Source organism: Hyperolius riggenbachi, chromosome 4 (genome assembly GCF_040937935.1).
Source record: "Hyperolius riggenbachi isolate aHypRig1 chromosome 4, aHypRig1.pri, whole genome shotgun sequence".
NCBI lineage: Eukaryota > Metazoa > Chordata > Amphibia > Anura > Hyperoliidae > Hyperolius > Hyperolius riggenbachi.
Genome location: NC_090649.1, coordinates 365,821,633 through 365,846,631, shown reverse-complemented (window position 1 = coordinate 365,846,631; position 24,999 = coordinate 365,821,633). Strand labels below are relative to the sequence as shown.

At 45.4% G+C, this 24,999-nt stretch overlaps 1 protein-coding gene across 1 annotated transcript in view; it reads right to left on the bottom strand.

The window, feature by feature from the left end:
- LOC137504051 (sulfotransferase 6B1-like) overlaps positions 1-23,231 on the bottom strand; it is a 68,555-nt gene extending 45,324 nt beyond the window's left edge. The window contains exons 1-2 of the mRNA XM_068231975.1: positions 22,905-23,231; positions 8,046-8,155 (exon numbers count right to left, since the gene is read on the bottom strand). Coding sequence (XP_068088076.1) covers positions 8,046-8,155; positions 22,905-23,115 — 321 coding nt within the window. The 5' untranslated portion in view covers positions 23,116-23,231. The remainder of the gene's footprint in view (positions 1-8,045; positions 8,156-22,904) is intronic.
- Between the last annotated feature and the right edge of the window lie 1,768 nt (positions 23,232-24,999).

Here is a 24,999-nt window from a genome sequence, read left to right as displayed (position 1 = left end):
CTGAGAGGGATATGGATATTTCCTTTTAAACAATACCAGTTGGCAGTCCTGCAGATCTCTTTGACTGCAGTAGTGGCTGAATCACACACCTGAAACAAGCATGCAGCTAATCCAGTCTGACTTCAGTCAGAGCACCTGATTTGCATGCTTGTTCAGGGGCTGTGGCTAAAAGTATTAGAGACACAGGATCAGCAGGAGAGTCAGGCAACTAGAAATTTTAAAAAGGAAAAAAAAACCATGTCCTTCTCAGTTTAGTTCCCCTTTGAAAACCAGAGCAATTTTCACCTATTCGCCTATAACGTTATTACTACTTATCACAACAAAACAACCTATATATTGTTTTTTTTCACCACCAATTCGGCTTTCTTGGGGGGTACTTTTGCTAAGAATTATTTTGTTTTTACTGTATTTTAAACAATACAAAAAAAATTGTAAAAAAAAAAAAATATAGGAAAAAAAAAAAATCATTACTTCTCAGTTTTCGGCCATAATAGTTTTAAACTACTACTACTACTACTACTACTACTACTACTACTACTACTACTACTACTACTACTACTACTACTACTACTACTACTACTACTACTACTACTACTACTACTACTACTACTACTACTACTACTACTACTACTACTACTACTACTACTACTACTACTACTACTACTACTACTACTACTACTACTACTACTACTACTACTACTACTACTACTACTACTACTACTACTACTACTACTACTACTACTACTACTACTACTACTACTACTACTACTACTACTACTACTACTACTACTACTACTACTACTACTACTACTACTACTACTACTACTACTACTACTACTACTACTACTACTACTACTACTACTACTACTACTACTACTACTACTACTACTACTACTACTACTACTACTACTACTACTACTACTACTACTACTACTACTACTACTACTACTACTACTACTACTACTACTACTACTACTACTACTACTACTACTACTACTACTACTACTACTACTACTACTACTACTACTACTACTACTACTACTACTACTACTACTACTACTACTACTACTACTACTACTACTACTACTACTACTACTACTACTACTACTACTACTACTACTACTACTACTACTACTACTACTACTACTACTACTACTACTACTACTACTACTACTACTACTACTACTACTACTACTACTACTACTACTACTACTACTACTACTACTACTACTACTACTACTACTACTACTACTACTACTACTACTACTACTACTACTACTACTACTACTACTACTACTACTACTACTACTACTACTACTACTACTACTACTACTACTACTACTACTACTACTACTACTACTACTACTACTACTACTACTACTACTACTACTACTACTACTACTACTACTACTACTACTACTACTACTACTACTACTACTACTACTACTACTACTACTACTACTACTACTACTACTACTACTACTACTACTACTACTACTACTACTACTACTACTACTACTACTACTACTACTACTACTACTACTACTACTACTACTACTACTACTACTACTACTACTACTACTACTACTACTACTACTACTACTACTACTACCCTTAATTAAAACCCACACATTTTATTTGCCCATTTATCCTGGTTATTGCAACATTCAAAATATTTCCTTAACCTATTTTGGTTCCTGGACGTAGAAACTACGTCCAGGAACCATGCGCGCTACCGCGGCAGATCGCACGCGCGCTCCCGGCCCACGGTTCGTTAGCCAGGCAATCAGTGAATCGGGCTATGGTGCCCGATCATTGATTGCTCTCCCCCACTGAAAAAGCGATAGCTTCTCTCGGAAGCTGTGCTTTTTCTGGCTGTTCCCTCCCCGATGCGTCACTCTAAGCGTGTTACGCTTAGAGTGACGTCATGTAAACAAACTCATGGCCGCCATATTGTGGCCAAAAAGTAATACTACAACTGAAAGTAAAAAAAAAAATTAACACACATTTACATTATAAATCTATTGTTTACCTCCCACCCTCCCAAAACTACCCAAATAAAATGTTTACTATAAAAAAAAAAAAAAAACCATTACAATAAAAAAAAAAAAAACGTAAATATTTACCTAAGGGTCTAAACTTTTTAAATATCAATGTAGAGATGAAATATTTCTATTTTTTTTATTTTAAACTTGTAAATAGTGATAGATGCAAAATGGAAAAAAATGCACCTTCATTTCCAAATAAAATATTGTCGCCATACATTGTGATAGGGACATAATTTTAACGGTGTAATAACCGGGACATATGGGCAAATACAATACGTGAGTTTTAATTATGGAGGCATGTATTATTTTAAAACTATAATGGCTGAAAACTGAGAAATAATGAATTTTTTCCGTTTTTTCCTTATTCTTCCTGTTAAAATGCATTTCCAGTAAAGTAGCTCTTAGCAAAATGTACCCCCCAAAGAAAGCCTAATTGGTGGCGGAAAAAACAAGATATAGATCAGTTCATTGTGATAAGTAGTGATAAAGTTATAGGCTAATGAATGGGAGGTGAACATTTCTCACGTGAAAACGACGGGACGCGAATGGGTTAATACAATGTATGTCGCCAATATTTTTTTTTCCATCACCATCTTTACGTCAGAAATAAACAAAATGATCACAGCATCTCTTTGATGCCGGAGATCATTCAAAAGGGTACAGAGACTGTGTTTCCATTCATACATCTCCGTCTAACGATCGGCGGCGATAATGAGCGTGGGAGCGACCGGTTGTGCGTGGCAGCAAGGGACGTAGTAGCTACATCCCTGCAAGGTAAATAGGGAATTTGCAGGGTCATAGTTACTCGTCCCTGGGGAGAGGAAGTTGTTAAACGGGGGGGGGGGGGTAAGAGATGTAAAAATATTTATTGTAACTATCATCTTGACAAAACATGGATTTTCCCAACTTTTTTCCCCTGGAGACTAAAAGCGCTGTGACCTTATTTTGCGCAGTCTCAATGGCTTGGGGGAAAATGGGTGGGTTTTTTGTCTTTTCTTAAAGAGAAACTCCGACCAAGAATTGAACTTTATCCCAATCAGTAGCTGATACCCCCCTTTTACATGAGAAATCTATTCCTTTTCACAAACAGACCATCAGGGGGCGCTGTAAGGCTGATATTGTGGCAAAACCCCTCCCACAAAGAAATTCTGAGTACGTACTCTTGGCAGTTTCCTGTCTGTGAACCCTGTTGCATTGTGGGAAATAGCTGTTTACAGCTGTTTCCAACTGCCAAAACAGCAAGCAGCAGCTACATCACCTGCCAGCAGTAAAAATGTCACCATGTGATAAATGTCAGAATATAAATCAGGGATTTAAAATATTTTACAATGGGCAAACACTGACTAAATCATTTATACATAACTATTATAAAAATGAAGCACTTTATTACATTATTTTCACTGGGGTTCCTCTTTAAAGAGAATCTGTATTGTTAAAATCGCACAAAAGTAAACATACCAGTGTGTTAGGGGACATCTCTTATTACCTTCTGTCACAATTTCACCGCTCCCCGCCGCATTATAAGTAGTCAAAAACAGTTTTAAAAAGTTTGTTTATAAACAAACAAAATGGCCACCAAAACAGGAAGTAGATTGATGTACAATATGTCCACACATAGAAAATACATCCATACACAAGCAGGCTGTATACAGCTTTCCTTTTGAATCTCAAAAGATCATTTGTGTGTTTACCTTCTGTCCCCTTCTTCTCTCATGCACTGAACATTACAGGCTTCCTGCAGACAGCTCTGCCTGTGTTTGTAATTCTTCAGTATGTGTCAGCCAGCTACTTTCACAGCCTAACAGAGGAGGATTTTTATCCAGCTCCCTTCTATCACTGATAAGATAGCAGAGACGCTGCTGGCTTATGTAAATAAAACACACACTGGAGTGTGCATAGAGGAACAGACCAGCACGGAAGAGTTGGCAGCCTTCCAGACACAGGCCGACAAGTCTGACAGGGGAAAGATATATTGATTTATTACAGAGACCGTGATAGTACAAAGTGCTGCAGTGAGCCAGAACAGATTAGGTTAGGTTTAGGAACTTGTAGGATGGTAGAAAAAAACGTTGTAATTTTTGTTACAGAGTCACTTTAAAGCTGCCTAGAGAAGGGGACTCTTGCACGGATTGTTGAAATGAGTTCCATAGAGTAGGGGCTGTATAGGATAAGGCACCAAATGTTTTTAAGTGGAAAAAACCAAACTGGTCCTTTTAGCAGAGCAGAGAGTGGGCGGAGGGTGCGGGGGGGCATTTACAGGGGTTTGCAAAAGTATTCAGCCCTCTTGAACTAGGGGGGCTGAATAATTACGCACACCACACTTTGCAGTTATTGATTTGTAAAAAATGTTTGGAATGATGTATGATTTTCACTGTACACCACTTTGTATTGGTCTGTCACGTGGAATTTCAATAGAATCGATTCATGTTTGTGGCAGTAATGTGACAAAATGTGGAAAACTTCAAGGGGGCGGAATACTTTTTCAAACCACTGTATTCTTCTAATAGATCCGCTATGTATTTGGGTCCCATGTGGTTTAATGCCTTAAATGCCAGCGGGCACACGCATGCTGTGTCTTACTGCATCAAACCACGTCACACCGCACTTGATGTGTAAAGACAATCGCCATAGAAATATTGTTGCATCACATTGGGATGCAGCAACATCCTCCATTGCAATGCAACATTTGGAATTAGTGTACTCACTATGATCCTCTCTGTTCTAAACAAGCTGCATTTCCTGATGGTGGTGTGTAATTTAGAGAAATCCCAATCAGTAGCAGATACCCCCTTTTACACGAGAAATCTATTCCTTTTCACAAACAGACCATCAGGGGGCGCTGTATCACTGATAGTGTGGTGAAACCCCTCCCACAAGAAACTCTGAGGACCGTGGCACTCCTGGCAGTTTCCTGTCTGTGAACCTTGTTGCAATGTGGGAAATAGCTGTTTACAGCTGTTTCCAACTGCCAAAAAAGCATGCAGCAGGTACATCACCTGCCAACAGTAAAAATGTCACCTAGTAATAAATGTCAGAATGTAAATCAGGGATTTAAAAGATGTTATAATGGGCAAACACTGACTAAATCATTTATACATAATTATTGTAACAATGAAGCATTCTTTTATTACATTATTTTCACTGGAGTTCCTCTTTAAGGGATTAGAACCCTACTCTGTGTCAAATACGTAATTTTTCCAGGGACTTTTGGCATGTATCCCACTCCGCTATGCCCCCCTTCATGTGTTCGATCCCTTGAAACAACATGTCCATCACTTTTGTGGCTAGAAACTTCTTTGTAGGTTTTAAAATTCGCCTGCCCATTGCAGTCTATGGCGGTTCATGCGAACTCTGACTTTTGCGGAAGTTCGCGTCCGCGAACCCAAAATCTGATGTTCGAGCCATCTCTACTGATGGTTATCAATTAAAAACTTTAAGTTAAGCGTTAGGTAAAAAGGCCATGAATTGTTTTCAACAAATAGATAGCAAAGGTTAAGCACAGGTTTAAGTACATCTATGCTTTCCCCAACAGAAAGGATTATTAGATCATCATCATCATCATCATCATCATTTATTTATATAGCGCCAACATCTTCCACAACCCTTAAAAGGGAACCTAAACTGAGAAGGATATGGATTTTTCCTTTTAAAATAATACCAGTTGCCTGACTTTCTTGCTGATCCTGTGTGTGCATGCTTGTTTCAGGTGTTCGATTCAGCCACTACTGCAGCCAAAGAGATCAGCAGGACTGCCAAGCAACTGGTATGGTTTAAAAGGAAGCATCGATATCCCGCTCAGTTAAATGGCCCTTTTCCATTGGGGAAGTGATGCAAATGCGGCTACCTCCCATCACTTCTGCTTGCATTCACGTCTCCCGATGCGGAAGTGAATGGGGGAGACGGTACACAGATGCGGGCGGATGCGGCTGTGCGTCGCACCGCTCCACATAACCAGCACCCAATGGAAACTGTTCCATTGCCGTGCATTGGTCTCAGTGCAGTCGCATTGCACCGCGTGTAGTGGAAACGGGCCTTAAAGTTCCCTTTAACAGAGTACATAGTCTTGCCACTTACTGTCCCTCAGAGGGGCTCACAATCAAATCCCTACCATAGTCATATGTCTAAGTATGAATCATAGTCAAGGGGCAATTTTTTATGAATAGTGTAGGTTAGATCATCTCTTCAGAGCTTGGATATTTTACCTGTATTTTTTTTTTTTTTTTTTTTTTTTTTTTTTTTTTTTTTTTTTTACACACACATATCTTCACTGTGTTTTATCATGACAGCTGTCTTGCATTGGTACTGAGATCAAAGTGATTACTCCAAACTGTGCTATAGTAGAGAGTGAGACAGCATTTCTGTTGATGTGTAGAAGCAAGCACAACTGTGGTAAACAAATTAATGCTGTAGAAGTAAGAAAGGATGCATTAAATTTTGCATCCTATTTTGTGCAGACTTCAGTTGTTGTTAGGAGAATACCTGGTTAGAGATGTCATGAACCTGCGATTTTCGGTTTGCGAACCCTGTTTGCGAGCTTCCGCGGAAGGTTTGGTTCGCGGAAAAGTTCACGAACCGCAATAGACTTCAATAGGGAGGCGAACTTAAAAATTTAGAAAAATTTCTACCGGCTGGAAAAATGATAGAAAGCATGTTTCAAGGGATCTAATACCTGGAGGAAGACATGATTGAGTGAAATACACATCAAAAGTCCCAGGCAAAAATCTAGATTTCACATAAACCCCTATTTTAAAGGTTACAAATCTCATTCAATGTTCAATTACAGGCCTACACTGCTTTACAACATCAGGCAGTGTATCCCTCTCTCCCTCCCAGCTTATATACCTTGGCCGAGAATTGAACCCAGGTCTTGGCCGGGAATTGAACCCAGGTCTGAGTGCTTGGTAGATAGCTCTCTTAACCGCTATACCACCACCAACACTACATTCTGAAACCAGCCTAGCATGTACCATTATGATATATCCTAGAGAAATCATCCTAGTGAGGGAGTGAGGGAAAGTAATAACAATTAGCTAGGAACAAGCCTATAAGAGCATAACTAAACTCTCCCTAGCAGAGTCTGTCAGCAGCTGTCCCTTAAAGGGATTACGTTGGGGGGGGGGGGGGGTCGAGGGAAAATGAGTTGAACTTACCCGGGGCTTCTAATGGTCCCCCGCAGAAGTCCTGTGCCCGCGCAGCCACTCACCAATGCTCTGGCCCCGTCTCCGGTTCACTTCTGGAATTTCAGACTTTAAAGTCTGAAAACCACTGCGCCTGCATTGCCGTGTCCTCGCTCCAGCTGATGTCACCAGGAGCGTACTATGCAGGGCCAGTATGGTCTGTGCCTGCGCAGTACGCTCCTGGTGACAACAGCGGGAGCGAGGACACGGCAATGCAGGCGCAGTGGTTTTCAGACTTTAAAGTCTGAAATTCCAGAAGTGAATCGGAGGCGGGGACCGAGCATCGGTGACTGGCTGTGCAGGCACAGGACTTCTGCGGGGGACCATTAGAAGCCCCTAGTAAGTTCAACTCATTTTCCCCCGACCCCCCTACAGTATCCCTTTAACTAATTATTGCAGGCAGACTACTGAGTAAAACGGCACAAGGACCTTGCCTTTTATAAGGGGGGGGGGGGGGGGGGGGGCTCTAGGAGTGAGTGCAGTCTGATTGGCAACAATGTGCCTGCTGACTGTGATGTAGAGGGTCAAAGTTCTGCTCAATAGAGCATTATGGGGCGAATCGAACTTCCAGGAAAGTTCGCCTTCGCAGGCGAACGCGAACCACCCGAAGTTCGCCTGGAACCATTTGCCGGCGAACCGTTTGCGAAATCTCTATACCTGGTATGTTAAAAGCAAAAAAGATAGAGAGTCAGTGGTCAACAGTCTCTTTGCTCTCCCCTCATATGATCCTGCCCTGATCAGCACCCTTTTACTAGTGAACTTTTTCAGTACCACTGCAGTGGCCTCATGCAGTCACAGTAATAGTAATTTGTGTACTAACCTCAAATGTCTCTGGTTTTCCAAATTCCAGTGTTCCAAAAGCTTTTGTGGGCTCTTTGTTATGGATTGCCGTTAGTATTTCATTGAGTATTTGTATTGACCAGTTTGTTCCTAAAACAGAGTTAACAAGGAAAAAAAAAAAAAATTAATAAAGAGACAATTTGAAGTAAAATGACGTTTGGACAAAGTTTGAATAACACAGGGTTAAAGCAATCCTGTAAAGGCCTACAACACTCTGGTTATACTCAAGGCCGGTTCTAGACTTTTTGCCGCCTGAGGCAAAACTTGAGGATGCTCGACTCCTCCCCCCCCCCAAAGATCGCACAGCACCCGCCGGAGGGAGGGTGGGGGCACAGCTGTTTGCCGGAGGGGGGCCCCGATATCTCTCCTCCCTCCTTCTCCTGGGGTCCCCCTCTGGTGCTCTCCTTCCCCTCAACGCAGAACAGCAGAGGCAGCGTAAAGGCACTTACGTCCAGACGATGGCGGGTCTCCCCTGTGATGTGCCTGCAGCCGCTGGATCTCCCTGTGATCTGCCCTCCATTGTCACTGCTCGTCTACTTCCTGGAGCAGAAACAGGAAGTAGATGAGTGGTGGCTATGGAGGGCAGATCACAGGGAGACCCAGCGGCTACAGGTGTAACCCTCTAGAAGAGGGTCCAAAAAGTTTTGCTAATGTATTTCTATGTCTGAGGTAACTTTAGCATCTAAGGCTACGTTTCGCCTTAGATGCTTGTGTGTGGAAGTGGAACTAAAACGGCGCATGGGAGAGGAGGCGCTGTACTGGTCGCATAGACTGTTGCTAAGTGACCAAAGCACACAGAGCAGTGGAACTTTCCAAAAGCCCCGCGTGGCCTGTCTGAGGCTACTGCGCAGGCACAAAGGGGCAGAGCTAGAAGGGTGTAGCTGAAAGAAACTGGCTGAAACTACTAGCCAGAGCGCACCAGTGAGAGGAGGAGAGCGGAACTTAGCCCCAAGTAAGGAGGCGGTGGAGAGAGCGGGGAGGAGGCCACGAGGAGAGCGCCGCAGCAGTCACCCAGAGTCTAAAAGGGGCAGGCGCGGAGCTGGGGGGGGGGGGGGGGGGAAGGGGTCGGGGTAGGACAAGTGCCCCGGGGCGCCTGGTCCCCAAGGGCGCCCTCCGCCTGGCTGAGCTGCGGGTTTTTTTTTTTTTTTTTTTTTTTTTTTTCCGCGGGTGAGGGGAGCAGCGCAGAGAAGAGGGAGAGCTGTGCGGACGGTGGGGAAGGGGGGCCATATCCCCCCTCCTTCCCTCACCTTAGGTGCTCTCTCCCTCCCTCACTGTCCCCTCCAATGTCCGGGTGGCTGGGCTGGCAGCGGCGGGCGGAACTCACCTCCGTCTCGCTCCAGCGCTGGCCGGAAGTTCGGGTGCGCAGCCGCTGCTCTGGTCTGGAACAGACCAGAGTAGTGGCAGATCCATCCGGCGCTGAGACGAGACGGAGGTAAGTTCCGCCCGCCGCTGCCAGCCACCCGGACATTGGAGGGGACAGCGAGGGAGGGAGAGCAGCTCTTCTCTGCACTGCTTCCCTCCTGCTGCCTGCTGGGGAGGGGGACACCTGACCTGGCTACCTACTCTGGGCACATATACCCCTGCCTACATATACTGGACATATATCCCTGGCTACCTACTCTGGGCACATATACCCCTGGCTACCTACTCTGGGCATATATACCCCTGGCTACCTACTCTGGGCACATATACCCCTGGCTACCTACTCTGGGCACATATACCCCTGGCTACCTACTCTGGGCACATATACCCCTGGCTACCTACTCTGGGCACATATACCCCTGGCTACATATACTGGGCATATACCCCTGGCTACCTACTCTGGGCACATATACCCCTGGCTACCTACTCTGGGCACATATACCCCTGGCTACCTACTCTGGGCACATATACCCCTGGCTACCTACTCTGGGCACATATACCCCTGGCTACATATACTGGGCATATACCCCTGGCTACCTACTCTGGGCACATATACCCCTGGCTACCTACTCTGGGCACATATACCCCTGCCTACATATACTGGGCACATATACCCCTGGCTACCTACTCTGGGCACATATACCCCTGGCTACCTACTCAGGGCACATATACCCCTGGCTACCTACTCTGGGCACATATACCCCTGCCTACATATACTGGGCACATATACTCCTAACTACATATACTGGGCATATACCCCTGGCTACCTACTCTGGGCACATATACCCCTGGCTACCTACTCTGGGCACATATACCCCTACCTACATATACTGCGCACATATACCCCTAACTACATATACTGGCTACATATACTGGGCATATATACCCCTGGCTACATATACTGGGGACACATACCCCTGCCTACATATACTGGGCACATATACCCCTGGCTACCTGTTCTGTGGACATCTCTACCCCTGGCTACCTGTTCTGGGGACATCTATACTGCTGGCCACCTATTCTGGGGACACCTATAGACCTGGGGCTACCTATTTTTGGGGAAGCACTGCTGTCAGATTGAGTGTATTTTGGGGAACTGCTGCCAGGTGAGAGGTGTCTACTAAGGGGGCATTCTGCCTATTTATGTGAAATGTTGTCTATTTATGTGCCTCCTGACTGCTGAATTTGTCTTGTTGGGGGCCTCATGGTTACTGAATTTGTCTTGTTGGGGGCCTCATGATTTGTTGGGGGCCTCAAGATCGCTGAATTTGTCTTGTTAGGGGCCTCATGATTGCTGAATTTGTCTTGTTAGGGGCCTCATGATTGCTGAATTTGTCTTGTTGGGGGCCTCATGATTGCTGAGTTGGTCATGTTGGGGGCCTCATGATTGCTGAGTTGGTCATGTTGGGGGCCTCATGTTTGCTCATGATTGCGGAATTTGTCTTGATGGGGGGGGGGGCTCATGATTGCTGAATTTGTCTTGGAACATGCTGGAAGGTACATCCTGAGGGAGGGTGGGTGAGCGTGAGCCTGCTAACCTCCATGTACATTTGAAGGGGCGTGACCAAATGTGGAGCACCCATAACCACGCCCACATTTGGTCACGACCCTTCACCTTAGGGGGCACATTAATAGTCTTTGTCCCCGGGCGCTGAAAACCCTAGCTACGCCTCTGAAAAGGGGACCCAGCAGACACGCAGCAACCAGAGCAGAGAGACAGCGCCGGCAACCAAGCCAGACAGTGACCGGAGACCAGAGGCAGTGTATATAGAGCCAATCCGAGATTGCCCAGGAAGAAAGGAAATCCGGCAGTCAGATGAGTATGGGCCTTAGAGTCAACTACAAGTTACAGTGTGTGTTCAGTTAGTAGCCAGTGTCCAGCGGAGGCTTGCTGAGATAGAAATATAGCAACCTAGAACCTGGAGAGGCCAGGCCTGTTCATATTGCTGTTATCAGAGACTGTCTGTGTGCAAAGGCCTTGTATATTCCGAGACTATGGCTATCATTCATAAAAGCAGTGCGATATAAAAAAAGAAATCTGGGAGGGAAAATACCGCATTCGGTATTTTAGACTTATGTGTGCTAATTCATAAACATTTTCTCAGCTGCGGTAGAAATGCGGGAATTTTCCGAACTGAGTTGTCTGTAACATGAGGCTGAGTTGTTATATTAATGAGCCAGTTGATTTGATACATTCCTGGTCTCCGTGCAGAGACAGTGTTACAATAAAAGAGGCAGCCCCAACTTCCCTTTAGAGGTGCATATTTTTTTACTGCCTCTGACAGCCCTGAATCTTCTCTGAATCTGTCTATAATGCTAGGCATACACGGTACGTTTTTGTACCGTGTAATCGAGCCGCTGATGGCTCGATTGATAAAATCCGACGTGTCTGATCACCCGCCGGATCCAGGGCCGGATTACCGACCAGGCAACAAAAGCAGTCGCTTGGGGCCCCATTCAGAGTCAAAGGGGCCCCATTAGCACATAAACCAGCCCTTGCCATCCTGTCAGCGGTGGCTGGATGGTATTATGGTTAAAGGGACTCTGAGCAGTGCAGTAACTATGGAAATATGCATATCATTTTAAAGCTCTCTTTCTCCTCTTTCCAATGATATCTAAACGGCTGCTCTATGCCTTTTAGTTTTTGATATTTTCGCGATTGAAATCGCGGCCACAGGACGACTTTTCTCCAAAGTCAGCGGTGGCTGGATGGTATAATGGTTAAAGGGACTCTGAGCAGTGCAGTAACTATGGAAAGATTCATATCATTTTAAAGCTCTCTTTCTCCTCTTTCCAATGATATCTAAACGGCTGCTCTATGCCTTTTAGTTTTTGATATTTTCGCGATTGAAATCGCGGCCACAGGACGACTTTTCTCCAAAGTCAGCGGTGGCTGGATGGTATAATGGTTAAAGGGACTCTGAGCAGTGCAGTAACTATGGAAAGATTCATATCATTTTAAAGCTCTCTTTCTCCTCTTTCCAATGATATCTAAACGGCTGCTCTATGCCTTTTAGTTTTTGATATTTTCGCGATTGAAATCGCGGCCACAGGACGACTTTTCTCCAAAGTCAGCGGTGGCTGGATGGTATAATGGTTAAAGGGACTCTGAGCAGTGCAGTAACTATGGAAAGATTCATATCATTTTAAAGCTCTCTTTCTCCTCTTTCCAATGATATCTAAACGGCTGCTCTATGCCTTTTAGTTTTCGATATTTTCGCGATTGAAATCGCGGCCACAGGACGACTTTTCTCCAAAGTCAGCGGTGGCTGGATGGTATAATGGTTAAAGGGACTCTGAGCAGTGCAGTAACTATGGAAAGATTCATATCATTTTAAAGCTCTCTTTCTCCTCTTTCCAATGATATCTAAACGGCTGCTCTATGCCTTTTAGTTTTTGATATTTTCGCGATTGAAATCGCGGCCACAGGACGACTTTTCTCCAAAGTCAGCGGTGGCTGGATGGTATAATGGTTAAAGGGACTCTGAGCAGTGCAGTAACTATGGAAAGATTCATATCATTTTAAAGCTCTCTTTCTCCTCTTTCCAATATGATATATAAACAGCTGCTCTATGCCTTTTAGTTTTTGATATTTTCACGATCGAAATCACGGCCACAGGACGACTTTTCTCCAAAGTTAGCAGCTCGATTCAGCACAATGCAATGAAATATAAGGAACCCAGGGGGATATAATTACAAACATCATGCTGGTAGGTGTGAGGATGTAATGAATTAGTTGTGGGTATGCTTAAAGGCATATCCACAGGCACTGCTTGGAGTCCCTTTAAGGGCTCTGCCGCTGACACAGGAGACCAGGGTTCGAATCTCAGCTCTGCCTGTTCAGTAAGCCAGCACCTATTCAGTAGGAGACCGTAGGCAAGTCTCTCTAACACTGCTACTGCCTATAGGGCGCGTCCTAGTGGCTGCAGCTCTGGCGCTTTGAGTCCACCAGGAGAAAAGCGCGATATAAATGTTATTTGTCTTGTCTTGTCAAATGATGCCGTGCGCTGCTGATTGTCTTCAGAGCCAGGCTCTCCTCCTAGGTCCCCCTCCTGCTACTGTGCGCTCTGCCGCTGCCCACTCCACCCTCCCTTCCCACAGAGAACCACAGCTGCAGCAAGACTGATAGCAGTAGATGGCAAACGCTCACTCACCTATCCATGATCCAAGCAATAGAGATCCCGTCATCTGAAACCCATCTGTCTCTTCTACAGTGCAGCCGCTCGCTCTGAACTTCCTGATTCTCAGATCAGACATGAAGTAGGAAGTAGTAATAGTAGTAGTAACAGAGCGGCAGCACTCTAGAGGAGACAGATGGGCTCCGGATGACGGGACCTCTATTGCTTGGATCGCAATAGGTGAATGTGATTCATCTGGTGCTGTCATTCTCCCCCACTGCAGCTGCCTTCTCTGCTGGACTATCGTATTCATTGGGATGGAGGCTGCATGGTGGCTGTCTAGTTTGGGAGGAAATTAGTTGTTCGGTGGTGGGAGTGGTTATGTAATTCTGTCTGGGGAACGGCTTCCGGTTTAGCGGTGTCCAGAGCTTTCTGCTATTGCCAGGCTGGAGATGCAGGGGGAAAGTGCTGCTGCTGTGATATCTGGCGCCCTCTTCACAGCTCCTGAGTGCAAATGTCCCAGCCTTTCATCTCTCACTCTGCATTTTGCCGCTGCTATTCCCTGCATTGTGCACCCACAGAGGAAAGCGTGCTGTTGCCCATAGCAACCAGTAGCTCGGCTGCCCGGTGTGTGCGACATATTGCTGTGCAGCTGCATCTTCTGATTCTATTACGACATGATGGGGGGGGGCCCAAATCAGTTACTTTGCTTAGGGCCCCATTTAGCCTTAATCCGGCTCTGGCCGGATCAATTCCGCGCTCGATACCGCGGGCAGGACAATGTAAGAAAACGAGGAGAAGATAAGAAGCACCCACGGGGACGAGTGGGAATCGATCCAGGTGCCGGCGGGGACGAGCCGGAATCGATCCAGTGGCTCGATTATGCGGTACAAAACGTATTGTGTATTCCTAGCAATGCATTAGTCTTTCTAAACAATCTATGTAATTGCCACAACTTAGAAAAACTTCAAGAAACTTTACACATGCAGGCTTTCTGAAGTGAAATATATTTGAAAACAGGTACCCAAGAGGTTAAAAACACAGCCTGAGGTATTCCTGGTACCCAAGAGGTTAAAAACACAGCCTGAGGTGTGCTGGTGCACACCGAGCGGCTTTTTCAGCGTTTCTGCAGCCGCTTGCGGCTGCGGATACGCTTGGTCAATGTATCTCAATGGGGTGGTTCACACCAGAGCGGGAGGCATTTTGCAGAAACGCATACTCCCGGGGTGAGGCATTTTTTGGATTGCGGATGCGTTTCTGCCTCAATGTTAAGTATAGGAAAACCGCAAACCGCTCTGAAAAACGCCTGTTCAGAGCGGTTTTGCCGGCGTTTTTGTTACAGAAGCTGTTCAGTAACAGCTTTACTGTAACAATATATGAAATCTACTACACCGAAACCGCTACACAAAACGCTAGCTGAAACGCTACAGAAAAATAAGAAAAAAGCGTTTCAAAATCTGCTAGCATTTTGCGGATCTGCTAGCGGGTTTTGGTGTGCACCAGGCCTCACTGCTGCTGCCTGGGGGAGATCTATCCCCATTAACTTTGTTCTTATCCGCTGGCTTATCGCCTCTTCAGCTGATTTATCACCTCTTCAAAGCAGACGGTGTTTCTCCATGACAATACCGCCTGCTCTAATCTTTATGAATTGACATTTAATTACATTTTACGACATGTGCTGGAGGTGTTCACCGGCGGTAATTTAGCTTCCTGGTCGGTAATTGTATCTTTTCATGCGGAAACAGCTTTTATGAATGGACACTTTGCTAAGTGCTCGGGAAAGTCTACTGTTATCTGAACGATCGTTCAGAAACAGCCTTATCAGTCCGCCGACCGCGTACACACGCGCATCCTGTCGGTTAAAGACTGCCCAGCGGGAGGGTCCGACGGACCGGTCGTTGCATTTAGTAGTGCGTGTGTACGCACCTTAAGAGATCTTTGAGCAAGGTGAACATCTTTTTGGGATCAACCAACGAACTGTGCAACTATACAGTACCATCTTAAGAACGGTCACGAGTTCCCCCAAGGTTTTGCTGAGCAATATAGCTTGGACTTGATTACAAGGGACTGAGAACTGTTTAGCAACTAAAATTGCTCAGTAGACCATCCCCTTTCCCCAGTCCACGCCCCGACAGTGATACTGTGATATAAACATGCTGTAAAGTGATTGATTATTGTATAAGTAAACCTTTGTAGCTCAAATTTCTTATATAATTTGTATGTAACTTAACCTTTTCATTCCGCAGCATTTACCGGTGCACCGGCTGTGAAGATTTGGGGATTGTGTATTTTGACCTGTGATGTGCAAGTGAGGTGGGTTGTGTAATTGAAGTGTTACGGGTTGATTGAAGCCGACAGTGACCACTGTTAGGTCGCAAATAAATCTTTGATAATTTCATCTGAGTCAGTGTCTGGTGGATTCCCCTCAGCCGAAGCCTGGTGCTAAGGATTAAATCGGGTTTCACAGGCACATCACAGGGGAGACCTGCCGGTTGCTGGACGTAAGGGCCCTTTTCCACTAGCAATCGCTAACGTTCGCGATAAATGCTAGCGATTGCGATTCAGCAAAGTACAAAATTTCCCTGTGATTTCCCAGCAATTGCGATTTTGGTATGCAATGCACTGCATAGCAAAATCACGGCAAAAATCGTTCCGCGGCGCAATCGCGCTTGAGTAAAAAGCTAATTGCGGTAGTGGAAATTACCTACCGCGATTCCTATGTTATTAGGCAAACCGTAGTGATTCAAACATCACTAGCATTTTGCGATTCAGCATCGCAATCACCGCTAGTGGAAAAGGGCCCTAAGTGTCTTTACGCTGCCGCTCACTGCTCTTTTGCATGGAGGGAGAGGAGAGCACCAGAGGGGGACCCAGCGCAGATCACAGGGGGACCCAGTGGCTGCAGGCACATCACAGGGGAGACCCAATATTGGCTGGACATAAGTGGCTTTACGCTGCCGTTCTGCATGGGGGGGGGGGGGGAAGCGCCAGAGGGGGACCCTAGAAGAGGGAGGGGGGGGCGGGATGGCTGTCTGACACTGATGCTGCCTAAGGAAGAGGCGTCACTTGGGGTAATGGGCAGCCCAGAGCTGGTTATACTGCATACTATGCAGCCAGCCCCATTTCTATGGGCATGCGATACGTGCAATCGCCCGGGGTGCTTTATTGTGCGGCAGGAGGAGGGGCGCCGGAGCGGGGGAACGGACATAATCGTTATAACTCACCTTCTTCATCCGTTCCCCCGCAGGTTCAATATCTTTTCTTTCCCGGCGACCGTCGCCTGGTAACTGCGCCCCCTGTGATGACGTACCGCATGTCGTCACAGGAAGCGCTGTTACTAATGAGATAGATGCCAGGAAGGGAAGGACATTGAAGCAGCGTGGGTTCGGCAGAAGCAGCTGAGTTATTACTATTATGTCCACTCCTGCACCCATACCAACTAACCTAAACTGCGGGAACCTAACACCTATATTGCGGGGCACCTACCTAACCTAAACTGCGGGAACCTACCTAACTAACCTATACTGCGGGAACCTACCTAACTAACCTATACTGCGGGAACCTACCTAACTAACCTATACTTCGGGAACCTACCTAGCTAAGCTATACTGCGGGAACCTACCTATATAACCTAAACTGCAGGCACCTACCTATCTAACCCATACTGGGGAACCTACCTATCTATCCCATACTGGGGGAACCTACCTATCTAGCCCATACTGGGGGAACCTACCTATCTAGCCCATACTGGGGGAACCTACCTATCTAGCCCATACTGGGGGAACCTACCTATCGAACCTACTGTATACTGCGGGAACCTACCTATCTAACCTATACTGCGGGCACCTACCTATCTAAACTATACTGTGGGCACCTACCTATCTAAACTACACTGGGGGCAACTATACATGCTACCCTATACTGGAGGCACCTACGTAGCTAACCTGTACTGCGGGCACCTATGCCTGGCTCCACGGGGGGTCGATTTTTACACCCTCGGCCTGGGTGAAATATAGCCTAGAAACTGCCCTGTATGCAGCCTTATGCCCTCCATAGTGCTGGAAGCGTTGTTTCATGGGCCTTTGCAGGTGTACCTACGAATATCTGTCTGTGGGTCTGGGCAGCCAAAGTGCAAGGTGAGAGCGGTCACCACGGGTGGTGGTGTGCACAGCGATTGGTGATACCCAGTAAAATTATGCACGGGCCATAGTCGGTGGAGGATTGCTCGATTAATCTGGCAGCCTATGCGATGAAGATTTTCTCTGTTTCCTTTCTTGTATGAGGTTATCGGTCTTGGGAGACTGAAGATGATCTGTGAACTGTGGGACTTCTTTATTGCTAAGGGCTCTTTCACATTAGGGCAGATTTTCTGCGTTTCAACGCAAAGGGTAAAGTTTGCGATACCCAAGGTGAAATGAAAGTCCATAGACTTTCATTTTAGCTTTCACATATAATGCAGCCTTTTTGTGCGTTGCGTTACACTGCACCCAAGCGCAGTTTTTCGGCCGACACTAGCTTTATGCGTTACAATGTTAGTCAATGTAAAACGCACACTATGCACGTTTTTAATCCGTTAACGCAGGCAATCAGTCCCAGAATGCAACAGAGGAACAATGTAGAAAGTTGAAAACTAAAAGAAAAAAAAATTACCTGCGTTTTTCTATGTGCTGTAACGCATTGAAAACGGATTAAAAACGCACACTCACTGCAGTGCAACGCATATCAAAACGCATTAAAACGCATACAACAAAACATATGCTTTGAGCGTTCTCCAACGCAAGCTCTGATGTGAAAGAGCCCTAAAGGACTGTGAGGCAGCGCATAGTTTTTATAGAATTATAATGCCAGCATGAGATTTGGGCACAGGGTAACGCCAATAAACATGCTATTCCACCCTATAGCCTACCACCCACCTCCTGCACTGATAACTGAAAAAACGTAGACATGTAAGCTCATCTTGGATTAAGGCAGGGAACACACTTGTCTTTCAGTTTTCTGCACGAGTTTTTCTGCATACGTTTTCTGCACACCAAGTGTGTTTCTATGCAGAAAAAACGAGCCTTTTTTTTTTTTTTTTTACAGCAGCTGATGTAATTGATACAGAAAACTGACAAAATGTGCACAATCATGATGCAGAATGTCAGTTTTTTTTCTGCGCACGGAAAACACATTAAGTGTGAACTAGCCCATTGATTATCATGAGTTCTCAGTTTTTCTGTGCAGATAACGCGCACGAAAACTGTCAAGTGTGTTCCCTGCCTGAATGTAATTCACGCTTTCCATATCATTTTTTGATACCAATTGCTGCTACACTATTGTACCCGTCACTGCAACAAATTAAAATGCGGACGGAAGTTGCACGTTTCTTTTCTCTTTTGCCACTGCCTTGATGGACTGTTTTCTTATATTCATTTAAACGGAGCACACATCCAGTGATAGTTTATGCAGCTTACCACAACACGCAGCAGCACTATATTCATGCCAGTGTATCCTAGTCATTCACTATCAACATATGGGAAGTGGCATTATTTTCTCTTCTTGACATTATTTTCTCTTCTTTTTTTGAAACAATAAAAGGTTTACCCTGCTCCTGCACAAGTCCCCCTGGCGGCGTTAACCTCCTGAGCGTTACGCCGCTCAGGAGGTTTTGTTATATTTTGCCCAATTCCTAAATTATTGTCCTAAATGACTGAAAAGCTTATACTGTAGCTAACACTAGGCTAGCTAGTAGAAGTCTCCGATCCCCGCCACTCCATCGTTTATACGTTACCCAGCCTGGATCCAGCGATCGGCACAGCCTCCCCAGACAGCTCCAGTCTTCTCTATGGGGAAGATCGCACATGACGTCATGACGTCACCAACGTCATGATGTTATGCGCAAACCCGATCCTCCCCATAGAGAGACCGGAGCTGTGCAGGGAGGCTGCGCGATCACTGGATCCAGGGGGGTTAATGTATAATCTTCCAATATTCACCTGTCACACACCTTCTAGGCCTACGTCTAGGCCTCCGTGCCGGTGCTCGCCTCCTGCAGGTACACCACTCCTGCCTCAACGTAGTACAATAGGACAAACGGAGTCAGTGCCTCTGCATGCTATTCAATACAGTTATTTGACTGAAGCAATTTGTGTGCTGTCTCCGTTTGTCCTATTGTACTAGGGTTAATGTATAAACGGGGGGATTGAGGGGGATCCATGGGTGCTGGACACATTTACTAGCTAGTCTAGTGCTAGCGGAAGGTTTTTCAGCTATTTCGGCATATTTATTCAGCGTGGGCCACTCCTGAGGACAGACGGCAATATGCCCGACACAGTGTCGGGCATACCGCTAAGGAGGTTAATTACAAGACAAATAACATATTTATCGCGCTTTTCTCCTGGCGGACTCAAAGCGCCAGAGCTGCAGCCACTAGGATGCGCTCTATAGTCAGTTGCAGTGTTAGGGAGACTTGCCCAAGGTCTTCTACTGAATAGGTGCTGGCTAACTGAACAGACAGAGCCGAGATTCGAACCCAGGTCTCCTGTGTCAGAGGCAGAGCCCTTAACCATTACACTATCCAGCCACCGCCTAGTTAATTACTATTGCCCCTCCAGGCCGCCATAGATAGTGGGGGAAAGATGTAATTTGGCTTCCAGCTATTGATGGCGGCCAAATTACAGTGTTTTTATAATTTGTACGCCATCTTATGATGGCACATCAATTACTTACAGAGCGCCGCTATAGCCCTAATTCAGATTACAGCGTATGGTGGCGCCGGCTGCACCCAAATCTCCTGCACTGTTGTTTACAGTGCTCGTTTTGCAGAGCCTCAAAGAGCTCCTGAAGTATATACCTCCCTACTTGGTAATTTGTGTTTCCTATGCAGTAGCAGCCTTATTGAATTGACATTTCACAAAATGTTTTGTAAAGTCAGCTGTTTTCTGCTTTACCGAATGTGGTAAGGCTTAGTTAATTGAAACCATGGTATAGTGGAGAGACTAGACATGTAAGGGCTGGTGCACACCGAGCGGCTTTTTCAGCGTTTCTGCAGCCGCTCGCGGCTGCGGATACGCTTGGCCAATGTATCTCAATGGGGTGGTTCACACCAGAGCGGGAGGCGTTTTGCAGAAACGCATACTCCCGGGGTGAGGCATTTTTTGGATTGCGTATGCGTTTCTGGCTCAATGTTAAGTATAGGAAAAACGCAAACCGCTCTGAAAAACGCCTGTTCAGAGCGGTTTTGCCGGCGTTTTTGTTACAGAAGCTGTTCAGTAACAGCTTTACTGTAACAATATATGAAATCTACTACACCAACACCGCTACACAAAATCGCAAAACGCTAGCTTAAACGCTACAGAAAAAGAAGAAAAAGCGTTTCAAAATCTGCTAGCATTTTGCGGATCTGCTAGCGGGTTTTGGTGTGCACCGGGCCTAAGAGTGAGTGTTTGATTTTGTGACTTGCCAAGGAGTGATTCACTGCTCTGCATACAGCTTCAGAACTGCTGTTAGGTAACAGCAGGGACGGATCTAGGGGGGGGGCAAGCGGGTCTCTTGCCACAGGCGCAGTTTGTTGAATTCTTAAAAAGGCGGCAAAATTTGGATGGGGAATGGCAGTTTAGGCGCCAAAACCTGACCTTGCCCCAGGCGCAACTTGGGGCAACTTGGTCTAGATCCGTCCCTGGGTAACAGCAGGTTCCCAAACGGATTAGCAGTGTGTGTACCAGCAACAGCAGTGGTACCATTGCGGTTGTGGTGAAGTGGTCCCTAGTTATTCCCAACCTGATCATGCTTTGTACAGATGGGTGGCATTCTAGTGGATTGTACTCAGAGCTAATACTGCAGTTGAGGGAGGGCCCTATGGGACCCCTCTGGCCCAAGGGCCCGGTGCGGTCGAGACCTCTGCAACCCCTATTGCTACGTCACTGATAGAACTCTTGCCTTGCAGTGCTAGGGTCCCAAATTCAAATCTGGGTTTGGACACTATTTGCATGGAATTTGTATGTTTTCCACATGTTTGTAAGAGTTGGCACTCTGGTTCCCTCCTACATCCCAAAATTGGCCTTGCAATATGACTATACAGTATGAGGCTTTGTTCACATCTATAATCGAAATCGCTGACGGCAGCGGGTTTTCAATTGTTTTGCACTTTTTTCTCCCGGCGCTCCACTGCGCACTACGGTTTTGTGTTAAGCACTTTTTCAAAGCGCTTTTGCACTTCCTGACGTAAGTCAGGAAGTGAACTTATTGACCCGGAAAAGAATACATACATGTATTTATTCATAACAACAACAAGAAACGCCCTAGGTGTGAACAAGCCCTTAGGGCTTGTTCACAATGCAGACGTTTTCGGGTTTTTTTCACCCGCGTGCGATTTTTTAAAATGACCTCCAACTGCGTGGAAGGTTCATATCAGCGTGACCCATCCGTGTACCATTTTTGAGGTGATTCCGCCTCAATGGAAAGTATAGGAAAAACGCAAAACGCTCACAAAATCGCTTTGTGTAGTGATTGCGGTCGTGTTTTTAAAAATAAATACATTGTATTTATTCATAAAAGCGCAAACAAAAATCGCCGGACAGTTAATGACATGACTATTGAATCTGTAACGTGCTGTCGAAGAGCTCAGTGCTTTTTTATCCTCTATAATAAAACCCCTGTGTCCCTACACGTGGGGTCCGCGCAGTACATGCGGCAGTGAGAAACACAGACCTTAGAGCCCATTTTTAAACGGTCTTGGGTCTGCTAATAAATACATAATACAGCTGTAATGTCTGGGACCAGGCTGGATGCGGATAAAGTCACCATCATAGCTCAAATGGACACAGCTATTCATAGAAAAGCAGGAAAGGAGGGATGAGAGCTAGAGAAAGAGGAAAGAAAACAAAACTTTGACTAGACTAGACTGAACAGACTAGATTCACAGTACAACAGTGAGTTATGATGCGATGTTAAGGTCACAACGCAAAATTGCAACGCACCAAAAGAATTGGAACGCAACTTAACACTGTGTTACCGTCGCATACAGTAGATACAGTAGAGCAAACAGGCAATGAAAAGTATGTTTCCCTGTATCTGTAAACATCTGAGGTAACGCACTGCAGCAGTGTGTCACAATAAATGCAACATTTACATAGCGACTTTAACGTCACACTGTGAATGTGGCATCAGGTTAACATTGCCGTGTGTAACCTGCATTATGCAACTTTATTATTAATGCAGGACAATAACATCCCACTGTGAATCTAGCCAAAGGCTGCCAAAGTTAACAAAAATAAAAAAAAAAATCAAGGCTTACAAAGAGCTGAACATGAACAGCTTACCACATTTGGGGTATGTCATAATCAGTACATCATCTTCTCTGGCTTTCAGAGTCTCCATAGCTTGGAATGTTGCCTCACTACAGAGGACAGTGGGGTACACAATCCCCTTGTACTTAAATATCAGCTCTGCTGGAGTCATTTTGCTAGCCCGTTCATGCAATCCTGCAACTATTTTTTCTCGCTTTCTTCTTTCCTCTTCATAGCCAGACATTTTTCCTGCAGGGTACAGCAAATGTATACTAGGGAAACTTTCACAAAAGCACAAGAACTTCCTTACTATTTGAGGCTCTGGGAGGGGTGTGTCTGCATATCTAGCTTGTTTACTCCTATTACACCATAGTGCAGAACTTATGAGTAACCTACGACCCAAAGCAGCAATACTGAAAGATTAGCTTAATAGGCAAGTTTGCAAGACTACTTATGGCCTCCTTTCCACGAACTGTTTACAGGCAGTGAAATGCCTCTCAAACTCTCACAACTGCTCACTGCTGCCTGGTAACTGCTTGCTGCTGCCTGGTAACTGCTCGCTGCTGCCTGGCAACTGCTTGCTGAGCACACCGCTCAACAGTTCGTGGAAAAGAGGCCTTAGAAAGTTTAATAGGACAGCTTTACAACTAAGATATGTGGCTGAGAATTAGCAAATTGGATTAAAAGTCACCTTAAAATAAACCTGTGATAAAGCAGTGTAGGAGTAGCCACTGTTATACTGAAAAAAATAGTTACCTGTCTGCAATGTCAATCCTTCATTTGGCTGTATTTCTCACTAGAGATGGGCAAATAATTTGCTGAAATACAGCTTCAGGTTCAACAGAAGTTAGGCCTCTTTTCCATGGACTGTTGAGCTGTGTGCTCAGCAAGCAGTTACCAGGCAGCAGTGAGCAGTTACCATGCAGCAGTGAGCAGTTGTGAAAGTTTGAGAGGCATTTTCCTGCCTACCAACAGTCCGTGGAAAAGAGGCATACATTTGTGAGGGTTAAACTGGAACATTTCCAGAGACTAATCAGATTTAAGGCTCATACACACATCAGACTATAGTCTTTGGAAAATGAAAGATCACAGACCAATTTTACCAACTTCCATGTAGTATGAGAGCCATACCTACACAGTCTATTCTATGGAGCTGAACTCCCCATCTGACAGAAATGTTTGCAAGATGCTGCACACAAAGATGCTGTAGACATTCAAGAGATCAGTATTTGCAAAAGATCTGTTCCTGCAAAAGATCCGTTCCTGCAAAATGCATTCATAGTCTATGATATCTGCAGATCATCATACACACCTTGTTTAACAGACATTCATCTGCAGATCAGATCCACCAGGATGGATTTTCAGATCTGCAGATGATTGTCTGATCTGCAGATGAATGTCAGTTAAACAAGGTGTGTATGAGGATCTGCAGATATCATAGGCTATGAATGCATTTTGCAGGAATGGATCTTTTGCAGGAACAGATCTTTTGCAGATACTGATCTTTTGAATGTCTACAGCATCTTTGTGTGCAGCATCTTGCAAAGATTGTTGTCTGATGGGGAGTTCAGCTCCATAGAATAAACTGTGTAGGTATGGCTCTCATACTACATGGAAGGGGGTAAAACTGGTCTGTGATCCTTCATTTTCCAAAGACTATGGTCTGATGTGCGTATGAGCCTTAAGGGCTCGTTTCCACTGTTGCGACGCAATTTCGCCGGCATTCCGACGCTTGTAAAAACGCATGCGGATGCGTTTCCGCATGCGTTTTTACCCGCGATTTTGCGTGCGATTTCGAAATTAACCATGACACTGCCAGGGCAAAATAACATTGAAAAAGGTGCGAAATCGCACGCGAAATCGCGGGTAAAAACGCATGTAACAAACGCATGCGTTTTTACTATTAAATACATTAGCGGCGATTCGCACGGATTCCCGACGCAGGCGAATTCAGTGGGTCCCGTCGTGCAGATTTGGCCCGCCGCCAAATCGCTCCCGCACGCCGCACATCTGGAAACAGCCCCGGCCACTTCAGTGTAACAAGCGAATCCGCTTCTCGTCGCCGCATGCGGATTCGCTATGGTGGAAACGAGCCCTCAGAATGGTGACAATTAACAAACTAATTGTT